The sequence below is a fragment of the Arachis duranensis genome, chromosome 6 (assembly GCF_000817695.3).
Source record: "Arachis duranensis cultivar V14167 chromosome 6, aradu.V14167.gnm2.J7QH, whole genome shotgun sequence".
NCBI classification, from domain to species: domain Eukaryota; kingdom Viridiplantae; phylum Streptophyta; class Magnoliopsida; order Fabales; family Fabaceae; genus Arachis; species Arachis duranensis.
In genome coordinates this window covers 37,863,627-37,890,844 of record NC_029777.3, presented here as the reverse complement: position 1 = coordinate 37,890,844, position 27,218 = coordinate 37,863,627, and the positions used below count along the sequence as shown (strand labels likewise).

Genomic DNA, 27,218 nt, shown 5'->3' with positions numbered 1-27,218 from the left:
ATCTTTTAATTTTATAAATCTTGTAGGAAATAAGAAGAAAAAGAAGCAAAGAAGCACAAAATAAGCTAAAAAAAAGAGCTTTGGGGCACACTTTGAAGTTGGAGCACACTTTGGAGCCTTAGGCCACGCTTTTAAAAGCGTGGCCCATGACCAAATCAAAGAAGGAAGCAACCAGCACACACAATGCTCCGCTCTTGCCAAGAGCAGAGCATTATCGTGATGAAAAAAATGAGCATGGAAGCAAAATTTCCGCTAAGTTAAAATCTGGGCGTTCACAACATGACCATGCCTCCTTCAAAGGGCTATAACTCGAGCTACAAATGTCCGATTGATGTGCTTTCAGTTGCTTTGGAAAGCTGACATTCAGAGCTTTCCAACGATATATGACAATCCATATTTGGCATGAAATTAAGGCACGAGTGAAATGCATCTTTAAGGGCCAAAAACAAGCAAAAAAATCAGCCAATGCTTCCACCAAGGTTCAAAGCTAGAGCCTCACTCCAAAGCAAAGTAGCACTCTCAAGGAGAGCAGAGTGCTCTCTTGGAGAGCATTGTCGTGCTCTCTCCCAAAGAAAATGCAAGAAAATTGGGCAAGAATGCAACCCCCAAGGCTTGAACACAGGTACCTCACCAAGGAAGCCAATGCTCCGCTCCCCACAAGAGCAGAGCACTATCCTGATTACTACGCAACCTTGGCGCGCTACAAAGGATCCCCACACAAGGCACCAATGCTCCACTCTCCACAAGAGTAGAGCATCCTCCTGGGAGTGTCATCCATGGGCCAAAATTCAACCAAAAATCCATTTAAATTCAATTCCTCACCAATTGAACCAAGGCCATCTAGATCTTCAAATCCAAAGCAAGCTAAGCCCATTATCATCAAAGGCACAAGAACAAGCTAGAATTAGGATTTTCATTTAATTTGTTTTTCATTTCAATTTCATTTTATTTTGTAAAAAGCCTATATAAAGGCATCATTCTCATTTTCATAGGAAGGCTTGCTCCATTAGGGAGTAGTAGTAGTAGATAGCTCTCTCTTTTAGTTTTCCTTTTTGATTTTGAATTATAGATTGAGAATTAAAGGAATTCTGTTTCACTCTTGATCTATAATTTTTCTTTGTCCTGCTTTTGCATAATTTTTGGTGAATTGAGAATTGGAATTGAGTTTTCCTTTACTGCTTCCATCTTCATTTCTTCTTCAATTTGTTTGCTATTGAATCAAGGAAGGGCTTGAGATCTAGACTTGTTTTCTAGTCTCTTCGATTCCCTGAGGTCTTCAATTTTATTTTGCAATTGAGTTGAGCTCTTGGCTACTCTTCTGTTTTTACTGTTTCATTGAAACTGTTGATTCTTCATCTGGAATTTCATGCATGATTTAAGTTCTTGCTATTTTGATTCTTCAACACCTTTACATTTCTGTTTTGATACTGAATTGATTTGTTTCTAAATTTTATAATCTGAGAGCTCTTTAATTCACTGCACTTTACATTTTTCAATTCTGTTTAAATTCCCAGCACCCACATCCATTTTATTCTTCCTGCAATTTAGATTTCCAAGTACTTATTCTCTAAGTTTAGCTTCATTGCTTTCTTTAATTTCCTGCACCCAATTCCCTTTATATTTACTGCAATTTACATTTCTTGTCATTTAAGATTTTGTTAATTTACTTTTCTTGCTCTTTAAGTTTCAGTCACTTTACTTTCTACAATTTAAATTCCCTGCAAATTTACATTCTGTTTCTCAACTTCACATAATTCATTCAATGCTAGCTTGACTAAACTAATCACCCACTAAAGTTGCTTGATCCATCAATCCCTGTGGGATCGACCTCACTCTAAGTGAGTTATTACTACTTGATGCGACCCGGTATACTTGCCGGTGGGTTTCGTGTTGGATCGTTTTCCACACATCACTCCACAACACCCATATCAAAACCAGCATGATCACCCTCACCCTTATAACCCAAACCCACCATCATACCCTGAGGATAGACTCTCTAGGATTGAAACCTTACTTGAAGGTCTATGCAAGGAAGTCAAAGATAGCAAGGCATTCCAAGAAGAAGTGAGATCTAATATGCAAAATCAAGATGCGGCCATTAAGAAACTCGAGGCACAAATCGGCTACATGTTCAAGCAAATTCCTAGCCAAACCAATTGCCGTAACATTAATCCAAATCCAAGGGAGGAATGCCAAGCCATCAACCTCAGAAGTGGAAAGGAATTGAAGGAGACTTCCAAGATACCATCAGCGGAAACTTCAGACAAAAGGGAAATAGAACAAAAAGAAGATCAAGTCATCCCTCCTAATACACATCGAGAAGAAGAGGTGCTGAGGTCATATCCTCCAAAAGCCCCATATCCTCAGCAATTGAAGAAGAAGGGAGATGATAACCAATTTTCAAGATTCTTGGAAATCTTCAAAAGGTTACAAATAAACATACCCTTTGCAGAAGCAATAGAGCAAATGACGCTTTATGCTAAGTTCTTGAAGGAGTTGATGACTAAAAAGAGAAGCTAGAGAAACAATGAGACGGTGGTGTTAATCAAAGAATGTAGTGCCATCATTCAGCACAAGTTACCCCAAAAATTGAAGTATCCAGGGAGCTTCCAAATCCCTTGTATCATAGTGGAGATCACAGTGGAGAAGGCCCTGTGCGATCTAGGAGCCAGCATAAATCTGATGTCTTCAACAATGATGAAAAGAATGAAGATTGAGGAAGCCAAACCGACTAGGATGGCCCTACAATTGGCAGACCGATCATTCAAATTTTCCTAGGGAATAGTGGAGGATTTGTTGGTAAAGGTGGGAGACTTTATTTTTTCAGCAGACTTTGTAGTGCTAGACATGGAGGAGGAAGCTAAAGTATCCATCATTTTGGGAAGGCCATTCTTAGCCACTGCCGGAGCCATTATTGACATCCAGAAGGGTGAACTTACTCTTAGATTGCATGATGAGAAGATGATATTCAATGTGTTCAAGGCCATGAGTTACCCATAAGACTCATTAGGAGAGTGTATGAGGTTGGATTCAATGGAAGCTATATTACAAGAAACTCTGGAGGAGGAAGAAATTGAGGAGCTAACAGAAGAAGATGAATCAACATTGAGAGAATAGGTAGCGACAGCTGAGGTTCATGACCAGGGGACACTAGAAGGAAAGAATGAAGAGAAAGAAGCACCCAAACTTGAACTGAAGGAATTGCCACTGACCCTCAAATATGCATACCTAGGAGAAAACAGAAGCTTTCCAGTAATCATAAACTCAGCTCTTAGCCAAGAACAAGAGGAGGAATTACTCCAAGTGTTGCAAAAGCATAAGGATGCCATTGGGTGGACTCTGGCTGACTTGAATGGGATTAGTTTAGCCATACGCATGCACAAGATACTGCTGGAAGATGATTCTAAACCTTCCATTCAAGCCCAAAGGAGATTAAATCCAGCCATGAAAGAGGTAGTGCAGAAGAAAGTCATGAAGCTGTGGCAAGAAGGGGTAATCTACCCAATCTCTGACAGCCCATGGGTGAGTCTCGTTCAAGTAGTTCCGAAGAAAGGAGGAATCACAGTGGTGCCTAACGAAAGGAATGAGCTCATACCTACAAGAACTGTCACGGGATGGAGAATGTGCATTGACTACAGAAAACGCAACGCATCCACATGAAAAGATCACTTCCCACTCCCCTTTATGGATCAGATGCTGGAAAGACTTGCAGAACATGCTTACTACTGCTTCCTAGATGGTTATTCAGGATATAACCAAATAGTGGGTGATCCAAGAGATCAGGAAAAAACATCATTTACTTGTCCATATGGAGTGTTTGCTTACAGGCGCATGCCATTTGGGCTATGCAATGCGCCTACAACCTTTCAGCGCTGCATGCTTTCTATTTTCTCAGATATGATAGAAAAGTTCATAGAAGTCTTCATGGATGACTTTTCAGTGTTTGGGGATTCATTCCCTGCTTGCCTGAATAACCTTGGCTTAGTATTAAAACGATGCCAAGAAACCAACTTGGTCCTGAACTGGGAAAAATGTCACTTCATGGTGACAGAAGGAATAGTTCTCGGTCAGAAGGTTTCTAAACAAGGCATTGAGGTGGACAGAGCTAAAGTGGAACTAATTGAAAAACTACCTCCACCTAGTGATGTCAAGGCAATTAGAAGCTTTCTCGGGCATGTTGGCTTTTACAGAAGATTTATAAAAGACTTTTCAAAAATAGCCAAGCCCCTGAGTAATCTTCTTGTGTCAGACACCCCATTTGTATTTGACCAGGGATGCATGCTAGCATTTGAAAATTTGAAAAAGAAACTATCCTCAGCCCCTATCATTGCCCTACCTGATTGGAACCTGCCATTTGAGCTGATGTGTGACGCATCAGACTTTGCAGTGGGAGCAGTGTTAGGGCAGAGGAAAGATAATTTGGTGCATGTCATATACTATGCCAGCAAAGTCCTTAATGACACCCAAAAAAATTACACCACCACTGAAAAGGAATTGCTGGCAGTGGTTTTTGCATTTGACAAGTTTAGATCATACCTTATTGGATCTAAAGTAATTGTTTTCACTGATCACACAGCACTTAAGTATCTGTTTGCTAAGCAGGATTCAAAACTAAGATTGATAAGGTGGATTTTGTTGTTGCAGGAATTTAATATTGAAATCAGAGACAAGAAGGGAGTGGAGAACAAAGTGGCAAATCATCTGTCTAGAATCCCTTGTCAGAAAAGCAGTACACACGAAGCAAGTGTAAATGAGTTCTTTCCGGATGAACAATTAAGGCTGGTTCACAAGGCACCCTGGTTTGCAGACATTGCAAATTTCAAGACAACTGGAGATCTACCCCCAGGAATCAACAGACATCAAAGAAAAAAACTCATTAATGATGATAAGTATTTTGTGTGGGATGAGCCATATCTTTTCAAGAAGTACTCAGATGGGATTCTTAGAAGGTGCATTTCAAAAGAAGAAGGACGAGAAGTCCTGTGGAATTGCCGTGGCTCTTGCTATGGGGGTCACTTCGGAGGAGAAAGGACTGCAGCCAAGATATTGCAGTGTGGGTTCTTCTGGCCCACTCTTTTCAAGGATGCAAAAGAGCTAGTGAAGGGCTGCAATGAGTGCCAAAGGGCTGAAAATCGACCCAAGAAAAACGAAATGCCACAAAACTTCATCCTAGAGCTTGAATTGTTTGATGTGTGGGGAATCGATTTCATGGGACCCTTCCCAACTTCCTATTCAAACAATACATCCTAGTAGCAGTAGATTATGTATCTAAGTGGGTGGAAGCTATTGCAACCCCAACAAATGACAATAAGGTGGTCATAAACTTTCTCAGGAAAAATATCTTTAACTGGTTTAGAGTCCCACGAGCCCTTATCAGTGATGGAGGAACCCATTTTTGTAACAGACCCCTAGAAGCCCTCCTCATGAGATATGGGGTGAAACATAAGGTTGCTACACCTTATCACCCCCAAACAAGCAGGCAAACTGAGATATCCAACAGAGAGTTAAAGAGGATCTTAGAAAAGACTGTGGGAGCATCCAGAAAGGACTGGTCAAAAAAACTGGATGACGCTCTTTGGGCATACAGGACAGCCTTCAAAACACCAATAGGAATGTCCCCATATCAACTGGTATATGGAAAAGCATGTCATTTACCTCTGGAGTTGGAGCACAAAGCCTTTTGGGCTCTCAAATTGCTGAACCTTGATAGCATTGCTGCTGGTGAGAAAAGAATTCTGCAGTTGCAAAAACTGGAGGAATTTAGGTCTCAAGCCTATGAAAACACCAAGATCTATAAGGAAAAAGCAAAGAGGAGGCATGACCTCAAACTAGCTCCAAGGAGCTTCGAAGAAGGGCAACAAGTACTCCTCTATAACTCCAAATTGAGGTTATTCCCTGGAAAACTCAAGTCAAGGTGGTCAGGACCCTTTCTTGTCACAAAAGTCTCACCTTATGGACGCATAGAGATCATGGAGGAAGATTCAAAGAGGACGTTCACAGTGAATGGAAAAATACTCAAACACTACCTAGGCAACATAGGGGAGGGCCCCAAACTGAAGTACCATCTCAACTAAGGAAGCAACTGTCGAGCTAGCGACATTAAAAAAGCGCTTTCTTGGGAGGCAACCCAACCAAAGGTAATTTTCTCTTCCTAATAGTTTAATAAAAGGGTGAAGTGGCTTCTCTATATTGCAAGGAGCTAAGTTTGGTGTTCCACACCATAGCAATCCAAAGGTGAATGTGTGATTCTAAGCTGGTACTCCATCAAGGAGTGTGTTAAGGAACACATCTGAACCCTTGGATTGACTAGTTACTAGCTCCAACCAATCAGGAAACCACCTAACAATAGTTTAATGTATGTTTTGTAGTCAATTGCTCAATAAAAGCACATGAGGTTCCTTGCATGAATTTAATCTATTTCAGTAGGCAGGAAACTAAGTTTGGTTTTCACACACTAATTGAATTCCAAGAACTTTTAAGCATACATGCAGGCTAACGAGATCTCAAGTGTTTGGGAGGACAAACAACTTCCACTCAAATTCTCTCAAGAATTCAATCAATCTCTTAAAACATATACATCCAAAAGGCAGGAAGGATGCTGACGGAAAAAAAATAAGATATCAATAAGAGGTTATATTGCACTAAACTTTGCTGCATTATAATGTTTAGAGTTGAAGTAGGAGTTCTCCCTTGTTCTCTACCTTTTCAAGCTTTAAATAAGGAAAATCATGTATGAAATAGAACATGCTTCCATAGTAGTTTAAGATTTTCAATTCTGCATTTAAGTTTCATTGTTGTTAAAGTCTATAATTACTAGTCTAGTGTCCTTGGTTTTCAACTTCATCTTGCTTACTTGTATGTTTGTCCCTTAAGCCAAATGAAAAGAAATGATATGAAAAACAAGAGTGCAGTTATTTTGTGAAGTGAATCCTATATGTTTGTGGTAGGAAGATTAGTTAGCTAAGTTGGTTCACCAATAAGGAAAGAATGCAACTATCTATCCTGAATCCTATGCTTGAAACACATCCTATGAGACTAACTAAATAATAAGATCCCAATAAGAAAAGAAAAAGAGCAATAAAAAAGGAAGTGAACACAATAATAAATAATGATAGGCACCAAGGGTTTTAAGATGGAGGCATGTGTCTGTGGTGCTCATGTATAGGGGATATACTTGGATGAATAAGCTCTCAGGAGTGCCTTATCACTTGGTAACTTGGGTTGACTAACTCGGGATTATCAGCTGAAAGTCCACTATCAAGAGTAACCCTTGCTACAGAAATAACAAGCCATGTGCCTGTGGTGTGTATGTATGGGGGAAAGAGACTTGATGGAGTAAGTCCTTAGGGGTGTCTCAACACCTAGCACCTTGAACCAACTGGTTCGGGAGTGTTGACTGAAAGCTTATCATAAAGAGTCGCCCCTCTTACAGAGCACTTAGCCAAAGGAAGAATGCAATAAATCTTGAGAAAACAAAAGAAGGAAGGATCAATAACTAGGAAGTCACAGGGGATGTAAGTAAGCAAGTGTTCAAGGGTATGATAAAAGCCTGAAACCTGGTAAAGGAATGAACCTAAGTTGCTATGCATGAAACTCCATAAAACTAAGGATTTGACTTCCACAATAATGATTTATTCCTCTTGCCTTTTCATTCAACATTCATGTTTCAGTACTTGCTTAGGGACAAGCAAGCTTTAAGTTTGGTGTTGTGATGCCAGGGCATCTAAGCCAGTTTCACTGACCTTTTCTTTACTGTTTTAGGGTAGTTTCATGCATTTTCTTAGGAAATAAGCAAGTTTTGGGTAAAAGAACACCTACATCTTGATTTAGACAAATATTGTGAATTTTATATTATTTCATGAGAATTATGCAAGGAATGAATGTTAAATTGGATAATGCATGATTTCATGACTTGGATTAGAGCTTTGATGCACTTTATTTGTGTAATTTCAGGACAAAGGAAGCAAGGAAGAGACACGTTAGCATCCACACTAACCTAGTTAACGTAGGTACTAACGTGGAATAGCAATAAGCTTGCAGCGTTAATGAGAAAAGTGAACACCAGTAACGCCCTCGAAGCCATCATGAACCACGTTAATTGCCACGTTAACTACATTAACGTGGTAGTCAACGCGGAGACAAAAAAAACTCCAACGTTAATGGTAATTGTGATCACCACTAACGCTCCAAGATGTGACAATGAACTACCTTAAGAGCCATGTTAACTAAGTTAACGTGGACTTTAACGTGGAAGAGAGGGACAATGCCAACGTTAGTGACACTCACCTTTGTCACTAACGTTGGATCAAGCTTGCATTGCCCACGTTAGTGGTCACGTTAACCACTAACGTTAAAGTTAACATGGAGTTGAAATTGATGAGCCAACGTTAGTGACGCTCACCTTTGTCACTAACATTGGGATGGCATTCATAACCACGTTAAGAGCCACGTTAACTTAGTTAACGTGAGCTCTAACGTGAGGACTAGGGGCACAAGGAAACGTTATTGGGAAAGGTGAGTCCCAATAACGCTTGCGAAGATGAGACATAACTACGTTAAGAGCCACGTTAACTTAGTTAACGTGAGCTCTAACAAGGGGGCTAGGGGCACAAGGCAACGTTATTAGGAAAGGTGAGTCCCAATAACGCTTGCGATGGTTTGTAAGGCAACGTTAGTGGTCACGTTAGTACCACTAACGTTGGAGTTAACATGGGCCATGTGGTGGGAATGTTAGTGAGAAAAGTGATTGCCACTAACGTTCTTGAACCCACAATGTCACTCAGCATTAACGCCACTAACGCCCCAAGCCAAAGTCCATGCTTACATCACTTTCTCTCTGCAACTAAAGCTGAGCCCACTGAAGATTCCCAACTGCTTCAACTTAAGATCAAAGGCCCATATCCAAGACTTGCAGAATTGACTAGAAGACCAAGAAGAGTAGTATATATAGGAGTAGTTTTGAACTAGAAAAGAGATTGGCACATTGGAGAAAACAACACTCTGTATATTTTACTTTTCTGCAACTTCTAGAGTTAGAATGTATCTTTCTTCTTCTTCATTTCCATTTTCCAAAGCTATGAACAACTAAACCCCTTTCATTGGGTTAGAGAGCTCTGTTGTAATTTGGATGGATCAATCATAGTTTTCATTATTCTTCTTCTTCCTTTTCTCTTGATCTTACTAGAAAGCTTTCGATCTTCATCTAATTGGATTGTTATCTTGGGAAAAAACTCTCCATAATTGGATCTCCTCTGAGCCTTGGAAAAGGGATGAGGAGATCATGCTAGAAATGCTTTCTCATGTTGGACCAAATTGGGGTTTGGATTGGTATAGTGACATATAACCCTACCAACACTTTGATTTGGAAATACATGTGGTATAATTAATGACCATACCTCATCTCTTCTCATGAGTAATTAAATCAAGGAATTGGGCAATTGTTCAAGTTTAGAGAGATTGGATTGCCAAGGAATTGGGATTCATTCACTTAAGATTGCCAAGGAGATCAATGAATGCATTGATTGAGGAAGAGATGAGAATGAACTTGATCCGGAGAATGCAATACCTCCTGAACCCAATGATTTCCACATTTCTGATCTTACCCATTCTCTTTACTTTCTGTCATTTACTTTCATGCTAATCACCCCAATTCCCCATTTAAGATTCTGCACTTTATTTTCTGTCATTTACTTTCCCGCCATTTAATTTTCTGCAATTCTACATCCACTTTCTGCTTAGCTCAACTAGAGTATTCTTCTAATTAAAATATCTTGACCAATCAATCCCTGTGGGATTTGACTTCACTCTATTGTGAGTTTTTACTTGACGACAATTCGGTATACTTGCCGAAGAAAATTTGTTGAGAGACAAATTCCCATGCATCACCAACTCACCATCTCAAGAAGAACCTCCACTTTGGCGTGCCACTTGGTGTCGAAGGCGTGGCACGCCAGCTCCAAGAAGTCACTTGGGCGTGCCACTTGAGAACCCAGGCATGGCACACCAAGCTTGAAGAGTGCACAAATGCATGGGCATGCTACTTGAGCAGCATGGCGTGGCATGCTGGTAGAATAATCCAGAGAAGGAGCTGAAGGCAACTAAAGACTGGCGTGCCACTTGAAGTCGAAGGCGTGGCACGCCAACCTCTCAATCTCACTTAGGCGTGCCACTTGGTATCGAAGGCGTGGCACGCCAACCCAAGCATCTCACTATGGCGTGCCACTTGAAGCTGAGGCATGGCACGCCAACCACTGGAATCAAGGCAAGATTATGGGCATGGCACGCCAACCTTCAGGCGTGGCACGCTGGTACAAGTTTCCAGAGAGGATGAAGGAGGCCAATTACATGGGGCGTGCCACTTGGTATCGAATGCGTGGCACGCCATTCACCATTCTTCACTTAGGCATGCCACTTGAGCAACCAGGCGTGGCACGCCAGTGTCATTCAGAGGGCAAAGAAGCATTGGGGCGTGCCACTCGAGTTCGTGGCGTGGCACGCCAAACAAAGGAACCACTCACTCACAAAGGGGCATGGCACGCCAGTGCAACTTTTCAGAAAAGCTTAACCAAGCATAGAGCAAGGGCGTGGTACGCCAGACCCTAAGCGTGGCACACCAGTTCAAGTTTCCAGAGGCATAGAAAAGTGGAAAAAGGCAAAGGGCATGCCACTTGAGTTCGAATGCGTGGCACACCAAGGTTGATAGAGAGATGAGCGTGCCACTTGAAGGATTGGGCATGGCACGCCAAGCTAGAAATGAAGGGCACGTGACACGCCAGTAAAGCGCCAGCCACACGCCAGCTGAGAAGTCACGCTTATTGAGTGTTTTCTTTTCCCTCGAAAACGTAATTTTCCCTTTTCACATTTGTAATTCTTTTATTTTACTAGGAGTAGTATAAATACCCCCATGAAGTACTGAAGAAGGGGGTTAAGCAGTCAGTTTTAGATCCACTTTTACACTTCACTTTTGAGTACTTTTGAGCTATGAGTAGCTAACTTTCCTCTCATTAAGAGAGGGAGCTCTGTTGTACTTGATGGATTGATAATAGTGAAATTCTTCTTCTCTTTATCTTCTCTTTGATTCGCTAGAAGGAATTTCATTCTTAATGCTTAGTGTTCAATTATCTTGGGAAAGAGATTGAATGTAATTGGGTTTCATGGGAACCTTGGGAAAGGAAACATGAAACCATGCTTGAAATTCCTTCTCACACTTGAGTAGAATCTGCGTTTTGGTGTTTGGATACGTGACATATAATCCTCCCTCTACCTGGACCTATAATGGTGTGTGGTATAATCAGGGACCAAGCATATCTCTCTTCATAAGCAATTAGACCAAGGAAATGGCTATTGATCAAAATCTGAGATTGGGGCTCAATCAATCATGATTGCCAAGAGGTCAATGAGTTGCATGATTGAAGAGGATATAAGCTAGATTTGATCCAAAGAGATAACATCTCCCAATCTCAATGAACTTCCCCATTCTTATCTATCCATTTCTTTACAGCTTAATTTTTACATTCAGCAATTCCCCACTCCCATTTACATTCGAGTCATTTATGATTCAGCACTTTACATTCTGCAATTTCTATTTCTGCACTTTCTTGCTTTTCTTTATATTCTAGTCGTTTACATTTATGTCATTTACAATTCTGCACTTCACAATCTTATTGATCCGCTTGACTAATTCATCAACCAATTAAAACTGCTTGAATTTGCCAATCTCTGTGGATACGATCCCACTCCACTATGGGTTATTACTTGGCGATAATTTTGGTGCGCTTGCCCAAAGAACTAATTCACTAATTTTTGAATGGGGTGTGAATTAGAACTCATCACGTACCCAGACAGCTTATTCGAACTCAGGGACACCCCGATCCGACCTCTAGGATACATCTCCTTACACACCACTTTTGGAAAGGGCGCGAGGTCAAGGACCTTAAGCATCGATTACATCGTAGTGGATGTAAGCTCGGTCTATAATGCCTTAATAGGTCAAACAATTCTAAACAAGCTGGCCACTGTCATCTCCACCCGATATCTCTGTGTGAAATTCCCCACAAGCGAGGGAATCGCTACCATAAAGGGGGACCAAAGACTCGCAAGAAAATGCTACAATGAAAGCCTCAACTTGAAGACCAACTCGGGCAGAAAAGAAGTCAACACTATCGAGTTGGGAGGCGCCCGGGTTTACGAAGAGCTACGCCCTAGACCTGAGGGGGAAACTGAGGAGGTCCAAATTGGGAATGCCCCCTACAAAACGAGAAGCATAGGGGCGAACTTGAAAGAGAACCTAAAGAAGCAACTCATCAGCCTACTAAGGGAAAACGCCGACCTCTTTGCCTGAAAAGCTTCCGACATGCCTGGCATAAACCCCGACCTAATATGCCATATGCTCGCAATATACCCAGGCTTTCGACCTGTCTAACAGAAGCGTAGAAAACTCAGACCTGAGCGGGCAAAGGTCGTGGAGGAACAAGTACAGGCCTTGCTGGAAGCAAGATTCATAAGGGAGGTAAAATACCCACTCTGGCTATCCAACGTCGTATTGGTGAAATAGCCAAACGGAAAGTGGAAAATGTATGTGGACTACACTGACTTTCACAAAGCCTTCCCTAAAATCCCTACCCATTGCCAAGCATCGATGCTTTAGTCGACGCATGATCTAAAGCATGATCTAAACTAAACCTAATTTCTCTCCCCTTGTTCCCTCTTGAATTTTGTCTCAAATAGTTTCAGAAACCGCCCCCAGCGTGTTCCTTTAATGAGGTCACATGACAAGTGTCACGCGTACGCGGGATGTCACGAGTACGCGTGGCCTGGTAAATTTCCTTCCTCAAGCATACGTGTGGCCTTGCGCTCACCAAATCCTTATTTTTCATGAATTCTCCACTTTGTATGCTTTTTCTTCGCTTCTTTGATATAATCCTTTCCTCCTAAGCCTGAAATCACTAAACAAATACATCAAGGCATCGAGTGGAATCAAAGTGAATTAAATTTAGCAAATTAAGAGCCTAAAAAGCATGTTTTTAATCTTAAACTCAAATTAGAAGAAATTCACAAAATCATGCTATTTCATTGAATAAATGTGAGATAAGTTAATAAAATCTGCTAAATTCAACACAAGATAAACCACAAAATTGGGTTTATCAATCGCTGACGGCCTTTCCTCTTGGACATTTTTATCTTTCATAATTTTAAGGTTTTCTCTGAAGACATGAGCAACTAATCTCCTTGGTTAAGGTGAGGAGCTTTGTTGATTCCTATGGACTAATATTCTAGTTTTTCTTCCTTTGATTAATGCATGAAAAAGTTTCCGTTCTTCATCCAAAGGACTTGAATATGTTGGAAAATAATTCTTTTCTGACTTGAATTCTTTTAATTTATTGGAAAAGTTAATTAATTGAATTAAACTTGAAACTTATTCTTACAGTTCTTAGGTTTTGAAATTAGACTTGATAGGTGACATTGAATCAACTAGGGGAGATTCTTATGAATTGTGTGATGTATAAATCAATGAACGTGTCTCAACTCTTTTCTTTAGTAATTGACTAAGGAATTAGCGATTAACTAGGTTAAAGAGAAATTGAATTTCCAAGGGATAGGGGTTTGATTATTAATGATTTGCCATGGATGTATCTTTACATGATCACGGTGGAAAGTGAAAATATTGGTTCGGAAGTCTCAACATCTCTAAACCTTAACTCTTTTAATCATATTATCTTTCAATACTTACTGTTTACTTTTGTTTACTTCACTGTTTATGTCCAAGCTTTCTAAAACCCTTGTCTGACTAGAATAATCAATTGATAATTTTTTGCTTCATCCGTTAATCCTCATGGGAATGATAACCCACTCCCATGGTATTACTTGATACTATTCGGTGCACCTGCCGGTAGTTTGTGGTTTGTAAATCTGCATCACGGGGTCTTTGGTACAAACTCCTCCTCATCCTTAGATGAACCACTTTCATTGCTGTCGGTGACGTATTCTTCATTTGACTCCTCACTGTCCACGTCTATGTGTTCCGTTGGACTTGCACATTGCAGAGATGCTAGTGCAAAAGGTGGGTCGACAAAATTTGAGTGTCTAGAACTACTACCACCTACGTCTCCAACCTCCGCAGAAAGCTCCATCACTTGTTGGGTCATGATTCTCCTATGGACATCAAATATTATGAGCACATGCTTATCGCCGTCGAGCCAAAAAATACAAAACCGAAATACTCTATTTTTTCGTCAGTTCTATAAACCTATAGCCAACATAACTCTTACAACTTCATGTCCCATTAGCACCCATACTCGTTAATATTAGGCTCTTCAACTCAAACAGAGTACTTAATCAATAAATGCGCAAAAAGATAGGACTATCACACTCAAATATAACTCCATCATTACTGTTTCTCGTGTGATGATTAGGATATACACGCACAAAAATATATTCACCACTAGACATTTTTACTAAACTTATTGAAAGAATAGAGAAGAGAAATGGATTAGAAGAAGTGATATATTTGTGAGGAATACTAATACTTGCAAATCCTTTTATAGTTACTTTTAATTTGTCATATTATATGTCGTTTACCGTGTAAACGAATTGATTATGCATGTATTTCCTTTACACTGTAAACGAGATATATGCAGTTTTTTGTCTCCCACGTGTCACGTGTGCACCCATTTTCTTTGTTTAAAATAGTGTAAACGAGATACATACATAATCAGTTTATTTACACTACAAACGAGATAAGTAATAAGACCTAAAATCGTAAAATTGTGTCCAAATTATCTATTTCGATAAATAAAAGAATTAAATAATTTATTTAAAAAAATTCCAATTCATGTTATATAAATTAGTCTTATATTATTTTATATTTATATAACTATCTTACAATTATACTTATATTGAATTGGCCTACCGAAATTTCATTTTTGTTTAACTAATTTAACTGTTATTTTCTTAAGAGCAAAGTAATAAAAAAGTTAAGACAATTAAATATTATGTTCAAGAATAAATTAAGTTTTTTCCTTCTAATTTTACTTATTAAACATATTCGTTTGAAATATCCATAAAGATCTTTCTTAAAGCGCATCAAAATGCTTCAGAGTGGATAATTTTATTATTATTGTTTTTTTTTGTGACTTATTATTATTGTTATTGAAATTAATAATTGTTTTTGTCAAACCGAAAGTCTAATTTGGAAATCATATTTTTACACACTATTTTTGGTTGTCGATATTAAACAACAAATAATTGATAATTGGTTCAAATAGTCGATAGCTACCAAGTGCAGAGAGCTTATATTTTTTCCCCTCTTATTAATCTATTTATTTATTTATGTTGGGGGGATCCAAAGATTACCCAATACTCATGAGGTTCATATAAGAAAATCAATTGGCTGCTTGCCAAGTACTCAGCAAATTAATCAGAGTCAGTGATATAACAACAAAGTCAACGTCATTACCACTCCTAAATTCAAAGTTTTTGGTGGATTTCCAATAAAAAAGCCGGTCTATATTTGTAAACTAGTACTATAGATTTTTTGATAATTCAATAATAATGAGTTAGTAGTCCAAGGAGTTAAACTGTGATTTCCATTATCTATCTGCACTACATTGAAGCCTCAACCACCTATTTTTCACACCATTGTTCTTTCTTGTACCATGACGGCAGCAACCTTCATTTTCTTCCCACTCCATCTTTTAATGTATCCCAGTGATGAACATAGTTGTAGATTCACAACATGAAAATGTAATGATCCTAACCCAAAAATAATCTTTTATTCTGTTCATCCAATAGCAATGGACTTTGGCATGTAGACTGCACATCCTAGTTCATCTCCTTGAACGTGCCAGGTTGAAATTTCTTCTCTAATGATTTCATAGCCAATTCAAGTCGTTTTTGGTCCTGTAACAAAATTTAGAAAGGTCTATATTCAACAACTATATTTGTTTCTTACAAAGTTTCTAATATATGCTTTTGAAGATGTAATGAAATTGGCGTTAAGCCAAATACTTCTAATGATATAACAATACATGATTAGATGTCTACGTAAAATTCTTTCACACGGGAAAAGTATACAACTCAAAATTCATTCTCTTTTTTGGTGGATGAAAAGAACATGGAAGTGTCTTTGTACCTTTCCTTTGAGACTTACTACAAGAGATCCATATCTGGTTGTACGGTAACATCCTTCATGTTGCAAAGGCAAAACATGGTTAGATATAGAAAGAAGTAATGCATAATGAGTCATATGAAGCCAAATATCTCAACATTTCATAAAAGTCATACCTATATGAAGGTCTGGAAATTCAAGACAAAGCTTCGATAGAGGTTGAGCGATTTCAACCTGCAGTTTTGGATATCGCAATATCAGATTCATGGGACATTGCTACTTCAAGCTTAATGAAATGAAATTAGAAACATACATCTGAAAGATTTGTCATCACTTGCTTTGATACATAAGGTTCCAGTAATGTTAGCAGATCATTCGATTCTGTTAATTCAATCAAACAGTTCCATTCCTTTTCCAGCTCCGAAACATTCGTCGCAGTAAGAACTATTACATTTTGGCACTTGATCTGCAAGAAATGGAGATTATTTCAAGCCATTTTAAATTAGTATTCCGTCGAGTTTTTTTCATTATATAAATGTCAAAAGTGAAAACAAATAAATACAAATAAAAGCATTTATCAGTTTTCCCTAGGTCTAAAATAGAACTTCAGGCAAATGACATTACATACCAAGGGAACGGACAACTTGTCATGATGCAGTAGTTCAGTTATGCCCTCTGGCAATTGAGCCATCTGAAAGGGGAAAGAAAATATAAATCAATACAGAGCAAATTTCATACTACAACTGTCATCACTCATCACATAGAAGTGAATCGCTTTTCCACTTAGTTTTACCTCGTTCCGGTCACCAATACACTGATCACCAATAATATGCCGTAGATATTCTTCAAATTCTTCATCCGGAGCCTATGTCAAGAAAATCACCAACCAATATGGAGTTACTATGATAAACCCGAAGCAGTTATGATGCAGCTATGCTTGTATACCCACATACAGGCCTTTTTCCATCATATTTGCCAAAACTTTAACAAAAGCGGAACTTCATTTTTCAAGAATTCGTACTAGTTAAGGACCAATACGATATGTGGGGTGGATACATGACATGAAGAAAACATCTTAGTAACGTCAAGCCGAAAACCATATGCTCAAATAAGGACAGAAGCAATGTACCAAACGAACACCAAAAGCTTTTGCAATGCCTGCTATGGTAACATCAGAGTGCAGTGGACCTACACCTCCATATATAAAAACCTACAAGAAGTAGGCCCAATAAATAACCAGATCAGATTGCTACCATTTCATCATCAAGAAATCAAATACTTGTAACTCTGTGTGCTGTAGTTTAATACCATATCACTTGATTTCTTTTGTTCAACTTCCTCAGCCACCGAATCTATCTGGTACAAAAGGATATGTCGTAAACCCCATCAAAGTATAATATTAATATACATGTGCTTCATTATCCGAAGATTCATAGGAACATCTTCGGGCTCTGATGGAATGCAACTTAATATACATAAAAGTATCACAGATATAGAAACGAACTCACATTGCTGTGTACAACAGAAAGTCGCAACACAGACCAACCAACAGAATGCAGCTTTCTACACAAATTAGGTCCCAACTGATCCTCAACAGTGCCAAACCTGAGCTATGGAACAGAGTAAACAAATGGAGAACATCATCAAAATAGTTGGAAAAAGGATTATAAGAAAATAAGAATTGCACTGCAAAGCATAGTACTTACAGAAACTCATCTCCCACAGCAATGACCGAAGCTGTGAGCATACTGTTTTTATGCAAATCTAGGCTACTCAAGCCATTGCTATCAACAGGACGTTGTCCACAATTAGAAGAAGATAACCTTTTAGCCCTCCCTGCCCTCTCTAATCTTCCATCAGCAAGCAAATATGCTGGTTTAAATTTATCGGATGAATCACTGATGGATAATAATGAATTGGGAACAGTGTCATATATGCTCCCAATCGAAGTATAACTGCACAACCAAAAAACGTAATAGTCACACCAAATTTCTATGAATGAACATAAACAACTTAATGTGAATATGGTGGACCAGTTAGTTTATTTAGTTTCCTTAGGTCAAAGATCGAGCAAATTTATGAAACCATCTAATTATTCTCCATGTTCCTAATATGTGGGTTAAACAAAAAGGAAAAACTATGGCACACGGGTATATCAAATCCAACAAAGAAGGTCCAGCACATATACTGAATATTACCCTTGATCATAAAGGCTGCAATAGTTCACCTTGCAAGTTAAAAGGAAGGCCCATACATCTCTACATAAAAATACAAGGCAAGTCAATATCATAATGAAAGTAATATTATGACATTCTAAGAGCATCTACATAAACAATAAAGGAAAAGAACAAACAATATAAATTTCCAAGTGATAGTGCCAATAGTTAACGCAAAAGTTGACGGAAGGTAATCAAATCATTTCCCTGATGTATCAAGCTACTTTAGAAGATGAATGATGACAGTTGTCAAAAATCTTCAGGATTCAGGAAAACATAGTTAAAATTAAAAAACTAACTGAGATTTAAAAATAAATAAATAAATACCCTTTGAAAAGTTCTGAATACTGAAAAGAAGGAAAATTATATAAAACAACTATTAAACTATGGCAACAAGCAAGTTTTCTTCCACCAAGTGGGATGAACTACATTGATTAAGCAACAGCATTAAAGATTTATGAAAAATTACATACTAGGCAAGAATTGACTAGAAATATTGTATGGCTGTATCCAAAAGGGAAAAGCTTAGATATGTAGATGAAAATGAGTGCTCAAAAAGAAGTTTGGAAATAGCTAAGACCTAAGAAGTGGTCCACCTATATTATAAGTGGTACTACTGCCCAAACAACCAATAGCCACAAAGTTTCATATCTAACTTCTATCTCCAGTACTACTGTTTCAGGAACAAATGCATTTCAGCCACCACTAATAAAATAAGTATGTGAAGGTAGACACTTTCAGTGTGAATTTTATGATTAAATGAAAGGATTATTGGATAAGATGATAAGTTAGCACCAATCACACATGTGGTTATAAGAGAACCATGTTTTTCAGATCATTATTGTGTTCACTAATCCCAAATTGAAAGAAACTAAGCAGTAAAGAGAAACACTTTATAACAAAGGATCAAACCTGTATGACCAATCTAAAATGGGATTCACTCTCATAAAAGCTGGCCACCCAGGTGAACTAGGGGAGAATTGTTCCTGGCCAACCTGAAAGATTAGAGGGCACATATAAATAGAATATTCAATATTCCTATTTTCAGAAACCATGCTAATCAAATGTTAGTTTAAAGCATAAAAGATGCATTTTGGGATTAATGGTATCACTGACAATGTTACTCGACTACTGCATTGGGAACATTTTGAAGCTTTAACGACATGTAATGTAATAAGCTACATTTAGAACATTGAAACTTATTGATTATGTAACTAATTTTTTCCTCATAACGTATATCTATGATAAGTATAGACATCGCTTTTGATTAAGGATTGTATATGCAAATTTTTCTCTTTTGTAAATTGCTTCTAGATTTTGCTTTTAAAAAGTGTAAAGCATCTGAGTAAAATCTTATGACATAGAATATTTCATGTTTAGGAGTCAATAAATCAGAGAGAAAAAAAACAAGACAATTGAAAAAGGCCCTCTCATGGTGAAACAATAGGAATACCGCAGTAGGGTCTCCAATTCGAACTCCAAGGAAAATTGCTCGAATTGGCTTCTCCTTTAGCAAAGCCTCCAAACCAGATTTAAAATCTGTGCAAATGGTGTCAATTTGCAAACCATAGCTGCTCAAGAACAAATTATCAGAAAGAAGAAAATATCTCTTTTCCATGTTATCTACACTGCAATTACAATTCAAAGAATAATCAAAAGTATACGGAAGAGAAAGCTTCACTAACGTGGCAGCTGTATCATAAGTGAATGAGTTAATTTCTGGGAAAGCACTAGGAGTCTCAAAATATATTGTTCTAATTGGAAAATCTTTCAGATCCCCATTGGCACTATTTTGTCCCTCTTTATGCAAAAAATAGCCCGCCCTAAGTAGATGTAACAAAACCTGCATGTCAAAGCTTATTGTCACATTAACAAGCTCATGAATACTGATGGATGATTAAAAAAAAGGACTAAAATACACGTTAAAACTTACCGTTGAATCCTTTCCACCATTGAAACTGAAAGCAACCTCTTCAATGCTGTATGAAGAAACACATTAATACATGCAGACACCAGTAAAATTACAATGATGAGATTGGAAATTAAGATCATCATTTTCTTTTATAGTTCAATACAGGCATGACTGATAAATCTCTTTGACTAACATAGACCTAGCTAAACCTTGTCCGCACACCATCAGCCATTGGTTACATTTTCATTAACACGGAAATTCCGGTGACTATCTTCAGGCAGCCAATCATTTCCAAAAAGGACAATACAACCGACGAAGGAAATTCAATATTACCCAAGAATTTCGACAAAATAGATCCAACATGAATCAAACATCCATCCACATTGAGTGTATATTCATCTTTCTAGTTAAAACAACTACAAGTATCAATTCCACAATACATGACATTCTTTTCCTCTTCCAATTTACACAAACCAACCAAACAGGGACAAAACGAATCCAGTTTCTTATAAATAAAATCCGATCCCAGACTCAAATTAAGCTCTCTAAGTCTAGGATAACAACCACCCAATAAATCAGCAAATCCCAGCTCATAGTCATAGAAATACTTACGAATACAAAGCCAAAGCTCTCTGAATAACATAGGTGGCGTTGTTATACTTGGTTTGAAGCCTTCTATCGCTACACTCCCTGATTGCTCTGTCGATCTCCATGGTGACCCGCAAACACAGAAACCTGAGAAAAGATGGAAAACAGAACAATTGAACACAAAAATTACAGCAAATGAGACTCCAAAAAGATTACAAGTTGAAGCTGTTTGGTGAAAAGCAAACCAGGGTTTTCGTCAAAAAGAGATCTTCTCTTCCTTTCTTTCTTTTTCCCGCAAGTTCGAGATCAGCCTGCGGGGGAAGCTGAGGTGTCAATGAAAAGCAGTGTTCTTCGTTCTTGTGATTGAGAATTGAGAAGTGAAGAATGATTATCCCCTTTTGGAATTTGGAATCAAAAGGGGTTTATGGGGAAAGAGAGATTTTTTTTTCTCTTCTTTTATTTCCCTTTTGGAATTATGAATTGGACATGGGAATTTGGATGGCGGAGGTTGTTTGTGTGAGCCACAAAACGAAAATTGAAATAACAAGAACGGTCCAACGTTTTGTTTTGTGCGCGAATTGTGATGTTATCATGTGTGTGCGGTTTTTGGGAATTTGAGCAAAGCACGTATGATATGAAATTAGGGAATATCCTTTTCAAGACATTCCAACTTTGAAGCAAATCATATATAAACTGCTCATAACTCATAAGTCATCATTTCCACTTCTCACTTTCATTCTCTTTCACTAATCAATAATCATAACGGAGAGAGATTCCGGATATTTTCTGTTCAAATTCAATTTCCTTTCTTTTCCCTAATGGTTGGATTCAGTAATATATTTATACACTGAAAATGAAAATCCTATATTGTATTAGCTTCTCAACACATTGACATGTTTATTCATTGAGTCATTTTTTTGTTTCTTATTTTGCGTATTAATATAATTTGTAATTAACTAGAAAGTTGACTAATTAATAGTTACAAAATGACCATGTAATTATAGGGATAGTAGTATAGATATTGTGTCATTTTCTTTTAAAGTTCAATGTAGTAATATAATTTATAATAATTTAATTTAAAAATATATAATATGTGTATAATTAATTAGAAAGTTGAATATTTAATTGTTACCAAATGACGATATAGATTATAGGTATAGAGTGGCATATATGTTGCTAGGTAAATTACTACAGTCAATTTTCACTCCTGATGGTATATTAACTTTAAGACCTGATATAGTAAACTTTTTATTTTTTGAAAATAATTTATCAAAGTTAATTTTTGAAAGCAATTTCAGTGTGTATCCAAGTATTTTTGTCAATTAAATCCAATTAAATTAGTCTAAATTCAATAAAAATTACTCACACAAAATAAACCTAAATCATACACTTCTTTTTGGATAATTCACACAAACAAATCAAATAAAAAATAATGTTACATCAATATCCTAAAACCAAAAAGTTTACATGCATGTCCTAAAGTAAATCTATGTAAATTGAAACAATTAAATTCGATTTACACATTTTCAATATAAATCGATTTAATTGGATTCGATTTACTACTTGTACGGATTATTGATAAATATTAAAGAAGAAATACTTTTCATTTGGATTCAAATAAAATATCAAAAAAATCAAAACAAATAAGAATAGAAATTTAACTTTGTGTTTTAGTTCAAATTTCAGAAAATCTACATTTTTATAAAATTATGAATTTAGAAGAGAACAATAAATAATTTCTAAAAATTCATTAAAAATCATCATTTGACTCATTAGCATCTAAAAAATTATTATCAGAATTTTTGAAATTAAAAAAACTAATGTAAAGTATAGCCCTCCAAAGTGGCATAGGAGTTAAAACTTGAATTTTTCAAAGTCAAAAATAACAAAATAGTTATACATTCAATTATATTTATACAATATGTAATTTGAGAAATAATTAAAATGCTATATCAATTAAATTATTATTTAATTTGTTAAATTAAGTATAAAACTTATGCTTTGATGACATTATGCTCTCAGAAAGTCAAGTTTGAATTAGAAGTAACGTCATCAAAGCAATAAGTTCTATACTTAATTTCACAAATTAAATGATAAATTGATATAGTAATTTAATTATTTTTTAAATTATATATTGTATAAATATAGTGGGTCATTTCATAATGTATAACTATCTGTTAATTTTTACTTTAAAAAAATTCAAGTTTTAATTTCTATACTATCTTGGAGGGTTATATTTTATATTAATTTTTCAATATTAAAGTAATAATTTTTTAGATGCTAATGAGTCAAAGGATGATTTTTAATGAATTTTTAGAAATCGTTTATTATTTCGTTTTAAATTCATAAGTTTATAAAAATGTAGATTTTCTGAAATTTGAACTAAAACACAAAAATTAAATTTTTATTCTTATTCATTTTGATTTTTTTATATTTTATTTGAATTAAAATGGGATATTTTTTATTAATATTTATATTTTAAAGTTAATATAAAATAAATAAATAAATAAATAATTAGATTTGATTTATTATTGATATAACGTATATAATAAATTGAATCTAATTTATTCGATTTACATTAAAAATGTGTAAATCGAGTCTAATTATTTTGATTTACATAGATTTACTTTAGGACATGTATGTAAGTTTTTTCGTTTTAGGACTTTGGTGTAATATTATTTTCTATTTGATTTGGTGGTGGGAATTACCCTTTCTTTTCTTTTGGTTTTTTATTCTTTTTTCTACGTTTTCTTGTTGTCATCGTTTATTTTATTACTGTTGTTATTATTGCATTTTTTTTTCTCTTTTTTTTGGTGTTATATATTAGCATTTTTTTTTGTTTAATTTTTTTCTTATTTTTATTTTTAAGAGGGTGAAAATAAAAAAAATTATAAGAAGGTGAAATAAAAAGGAGAAGATAAAAAAAATCACAACAAGGTTCGGCCAGAATCCAGTGATTCTTTTGCATCTGTCACTAACGCCCCACAATCGCGAGTTTGAAACTCGTCACAGTCATTCAATCCCTGAATCCTACTCAGAATACCACAGACAAGGTTTAGACCTTCCGGATTCTAAAGAATGGCCGCTAATGGATTCTAGCTTATACCACGAAGATTCTGATTAAGGAATCCAAGAGATATCTACTCAATCTAAGGTAGAACGGAGGTGGTTGTCAGGCACACGTTCATAGGTGAGAATGATGATGAGTGTCACGGATCATCACATTCATCAAGTTGAGGAACAAGTGATATCTTAGAACAAGAATAAGCTGAATTGAATAGAAGAACAATAGTAATTGCATTAATACTCGAGGTACAGCAGAGTTCCACACCTTAATCTATGGTGTGTAGAAACTCCACCGTTGAAAATACATAAGTGATAATGGTGATCATTGGCTTCGGCCCCAGAGAGGGAACCAGAAGAACCAAGATCTGATCTAAGATAGCATAGGACTGATCAAAAGATGAAAATACAATAGCAAAAGTCCTATTTATAGAGAACTAGTAGCTTAGGGTTTACAAAAATGAGTAAATGACGTAAAAATCCACTTTCGGGCCCACTTGGTGTGTGCTTGGGCTGAGCATTGAAGCTTTCATGTGTAGAGACTTTTCTTGGAGTTAAACGCCAGCTTTTGTGCCAGTTTGGGCGTTTAACTCCTACTTTTGTGCCAGTTCCGGCGTTTAATGCCGGGAATTCTTTAGCTGATTTGGAACGCCGGTTTGGGCCATCAAATCTCGGGCAAAGTATGGACTATTATATATTGCTGGAAAGCCCTAGATGTCTACACAATTAAGAGCGCGCCAATTGGGCTTATGTAGCTCCAGAAAATCCTCTTCAAGTGCAGGGAGGTCAGAATCTAACAGCATCTGCAGTCCTTTTCAGCCTCTGAATCAGATTTTTGCTCAGGTCCCTCAATTTCAGCCAGAAAATACCTGAAATCACAGAAAAATACACAAACTCATAGTAAAGTCTAGAAAAGTGAATTTTAAATAAAAACTAATAAAAATATAATAAAAACTAGCTAAAACATACTAAAAACATACTAAAACATACTCATCAGCAGGCTTTCCAGGATTTCAAATGATTTTTGGGACAACCACCTATTCTTACTCGACCACGAGAGAGAGAACCACTTGTATTATACCTCGCAGTAGAAAATTGGGCAATAGCTTCAACATTAGTTAGGGAAGATGAAGGTAGGCAACAACCCATCTACTTTATTAGCAAAGCTCTGCAGGGAGCCAAACTGAACTACCAAAAGATAGAAAAATTTTCCTATGCTCACATACTTACTTTCCGTAGACTTCACCCATATTTCCAAGCTCACACCATTAGAGTTCGGACGAACCAGCCCATAAAAGGCATTCTACAGAAAATAGACTTAGCAGGAAAAATCCTACAGTGGGCAGTTGAGTTATCTGAGTTTGATCTCCAATATGAAGCTCGGACGATCATCAAATTATAGTATCTGGCTGACTTTATTGCCAAATACACTAACACCCCAGGAACCCCTACGAAATGAAATCTCTACGTAGACGACTCTTCAAACAAAACTGGGAGTGGAGCATGTGTAATAATAGAAAGTGATCAGGAACCCAAATCGAACTCTCCTTAAAGTTTGAATTCTCTGTTTCAAATAATTAGGCTGAATACGAGGCATTGCTAGCTAGTTTGAGGCTGGCTAAGGAGGTTGGAGTTCAAAAGCTTATCATCTCCAGCGATTCGCAAGTAGTCACCTCACAAATAGCAGGGAGCTATCAAGCTAAGAACCCTATCATGAAAAAATACTTGGACAAAACCAAAGAATAGCTCGAACAACTTGAGGAATGTGAGGTCTACCACATACCCCGAGAACAGAATGCTCGAGCTGATGCACTCACAAAAGTAGCCAGCACCAAACCAGGGGAAAACAATAGAAGCCTCAATTAGGAAATACTGCAGAGCCCATCAATTTCAGAGGAAGAAAAGATCCTAGCTAGGTCGGGATCAAGGATGGATGACCCCCATAATAAATTACCTCAAGTCAGAAACACTCCCTACGGATAAGAAGATGGCAAAGAGACTAATACGAGAGGCACAATACTACACCATAATAGGCAACATCTTATATAGGAGAGGAATCTCAACACCCCTCCTAAAATGTGTACTGACTTCTAATACAAGGGAAGTCCTAGAAGAAGTACACAGCGGGATGTGCGGCAACCACCTGGGGGCACGAACTCTTTCCAAAAAGGTACTCCGAGCAGGATTCTTTTGGCCGACACTACAAAAAGAAGAAATCGAGTTTGTTAAGGCATGCCCACCATGCCAAAAGCATGCTAATTTCCACATCACCCCACCAGAGGAGCTCATCAGCGTAACTGATGAGCGGATAATTTATACGCTTTTTGGCACTGTTTTTAGTATATTTTTAGTACATTTTAGTTAGTTTTTAGTATATTTTTATTAGTTTTTATTTAAAATTCACTTTTCTGGGCTTTACTATGAGTTTGTGTGTTTTTCTGTGATTTCAGGTAATTTCTGGCTGAAATTGAGGGACCTGAGCAAAAATCTGATTCAGAGGATGAAAAAGGACTGCAGATGCTGTTGGAATCTAACCTCCCTGCACTCGAAGTAGATTTTCTGGAGATACAAAAGCCCAATTGGCGCGCTCTCAATTGCGTTGGTAAGTAGACATCCTGGGCTTTCCAGCAATGTATAATAGTCCATACTTTGCCTGAGATTTGATGGCCCAAACCGGCGTTGCGAATCAGCTTCAGAATTCTCGGCATTTAACGCCGGAATTGGCACAAAAGTTGGAGTTAAACGCCCAAACTGGCACAAAAGTTGGCGTTTAACTCCAGGAAAAGTCTCTACACATGAAAGCTTCAATGCTCAGCCCAAGCACACACTAGTGGACCCCGGAAGTGGATTTTTACGTCATTTACTCATTTCTGTATATCCTAGGTTACTAGTTCACTATTAATAGGACCTTTTGACATTGTATCTTCACCTCATGACATTTTTAAACATTTTATACTGTACCTTCTACGGCATGAGTCTCTAAACTTCATGGTTGGGGTGAGGAGCTCTGCTGTGTCTTGATGGATTAATGCAATTACTACTGTTTTTCATTCAATCACGCTTGCTTCCATTCTAAGATATCACTTGTTCCTCAACTTGATGAATGTGATGATCCGTGACACTCATCATCATTCTCACTTATGAACGTGTGCCTGACAACCACCTCCATTCTACCTTAGACTGAGTGGATATCTCTTAGATTCCTTAATCAGAATCTTCGTGGTATAAGCTAGAATTGATGGCGGTATTCAAAAGAATTCGGAAGGTCTAAACCTTGTCTGCGGTATTCTGAGTAGGATTCGATGATTGAATGACTGTGACGAGCTTCAAACTT

General features: G+C 37.2%; 1 protein-coding gene across 1 annotated transcript; it reads right to left on the bottom strand.

Annotated features, from left to right (window-relative positions):
• Positions 1–15,372: 15,372 nt before the first annotated feature.
• Positions 15,373–21,555, bottom strand: LOC107493582 (uncharacterized). The gene is made up of 17 exons (XM_016114657.3): positions 21,067–21,555; positions 20,846–20,968; positions 20,255–20,300; positions 20,007–20,164; positions 19,775–19,892; positions 19,234–19,316; positions 18,304–18,363; positions 17,812–18,060; positions 17,614–17,710; positions 17,414–17,461; positions 17,235–17,315; positions 16,899–16,970; positions 16,734–16,796; positions 16,419–16,571; positions 16,282–16,339; positions 16,130–16,182; positions 15,373–15,897 (listed from the first exon to the last, which is right to left on the bottom strand). The coding sequence occupies exons 2-17, from the start codon at positions 20,944–20,946 to the stop codon at positions 15,820–15,822; spliced, it is 1,518 nt and encodes a 505-aa protein (XP_015970143.1). The 5' UTR covers positions 20,947–20,968; positions 21,067–21,555; the 3' UTR covers positions 15,373–15,819.
• Positions 21,556–27,218: the final 5,663 nt, after the last annotated feature.

Coding starts and splice junctions, on each gene's coding strand:
- LOC107493582 (XM_016114657.3), bottom strand. CDS start 20,946: ATGGAGATCGACAGAGCAATCAGGGAGTGTAGCGATAGAAGGCTTCAA. Junction 20,165..20,254: donor ATGGTGGAAAGGATTCAACG/GTAAGTTTTAAC, acceptor TTTGACATGCAG/GTTTTGTTACATCTACTTAG. Junction 18,364..19,233: donor ATTTTAGATTGGTCATACAG/GTTTGATCCTTT, acceptor ATTTTTATGTAG/AGATGTATGGGCCTTCCTTT.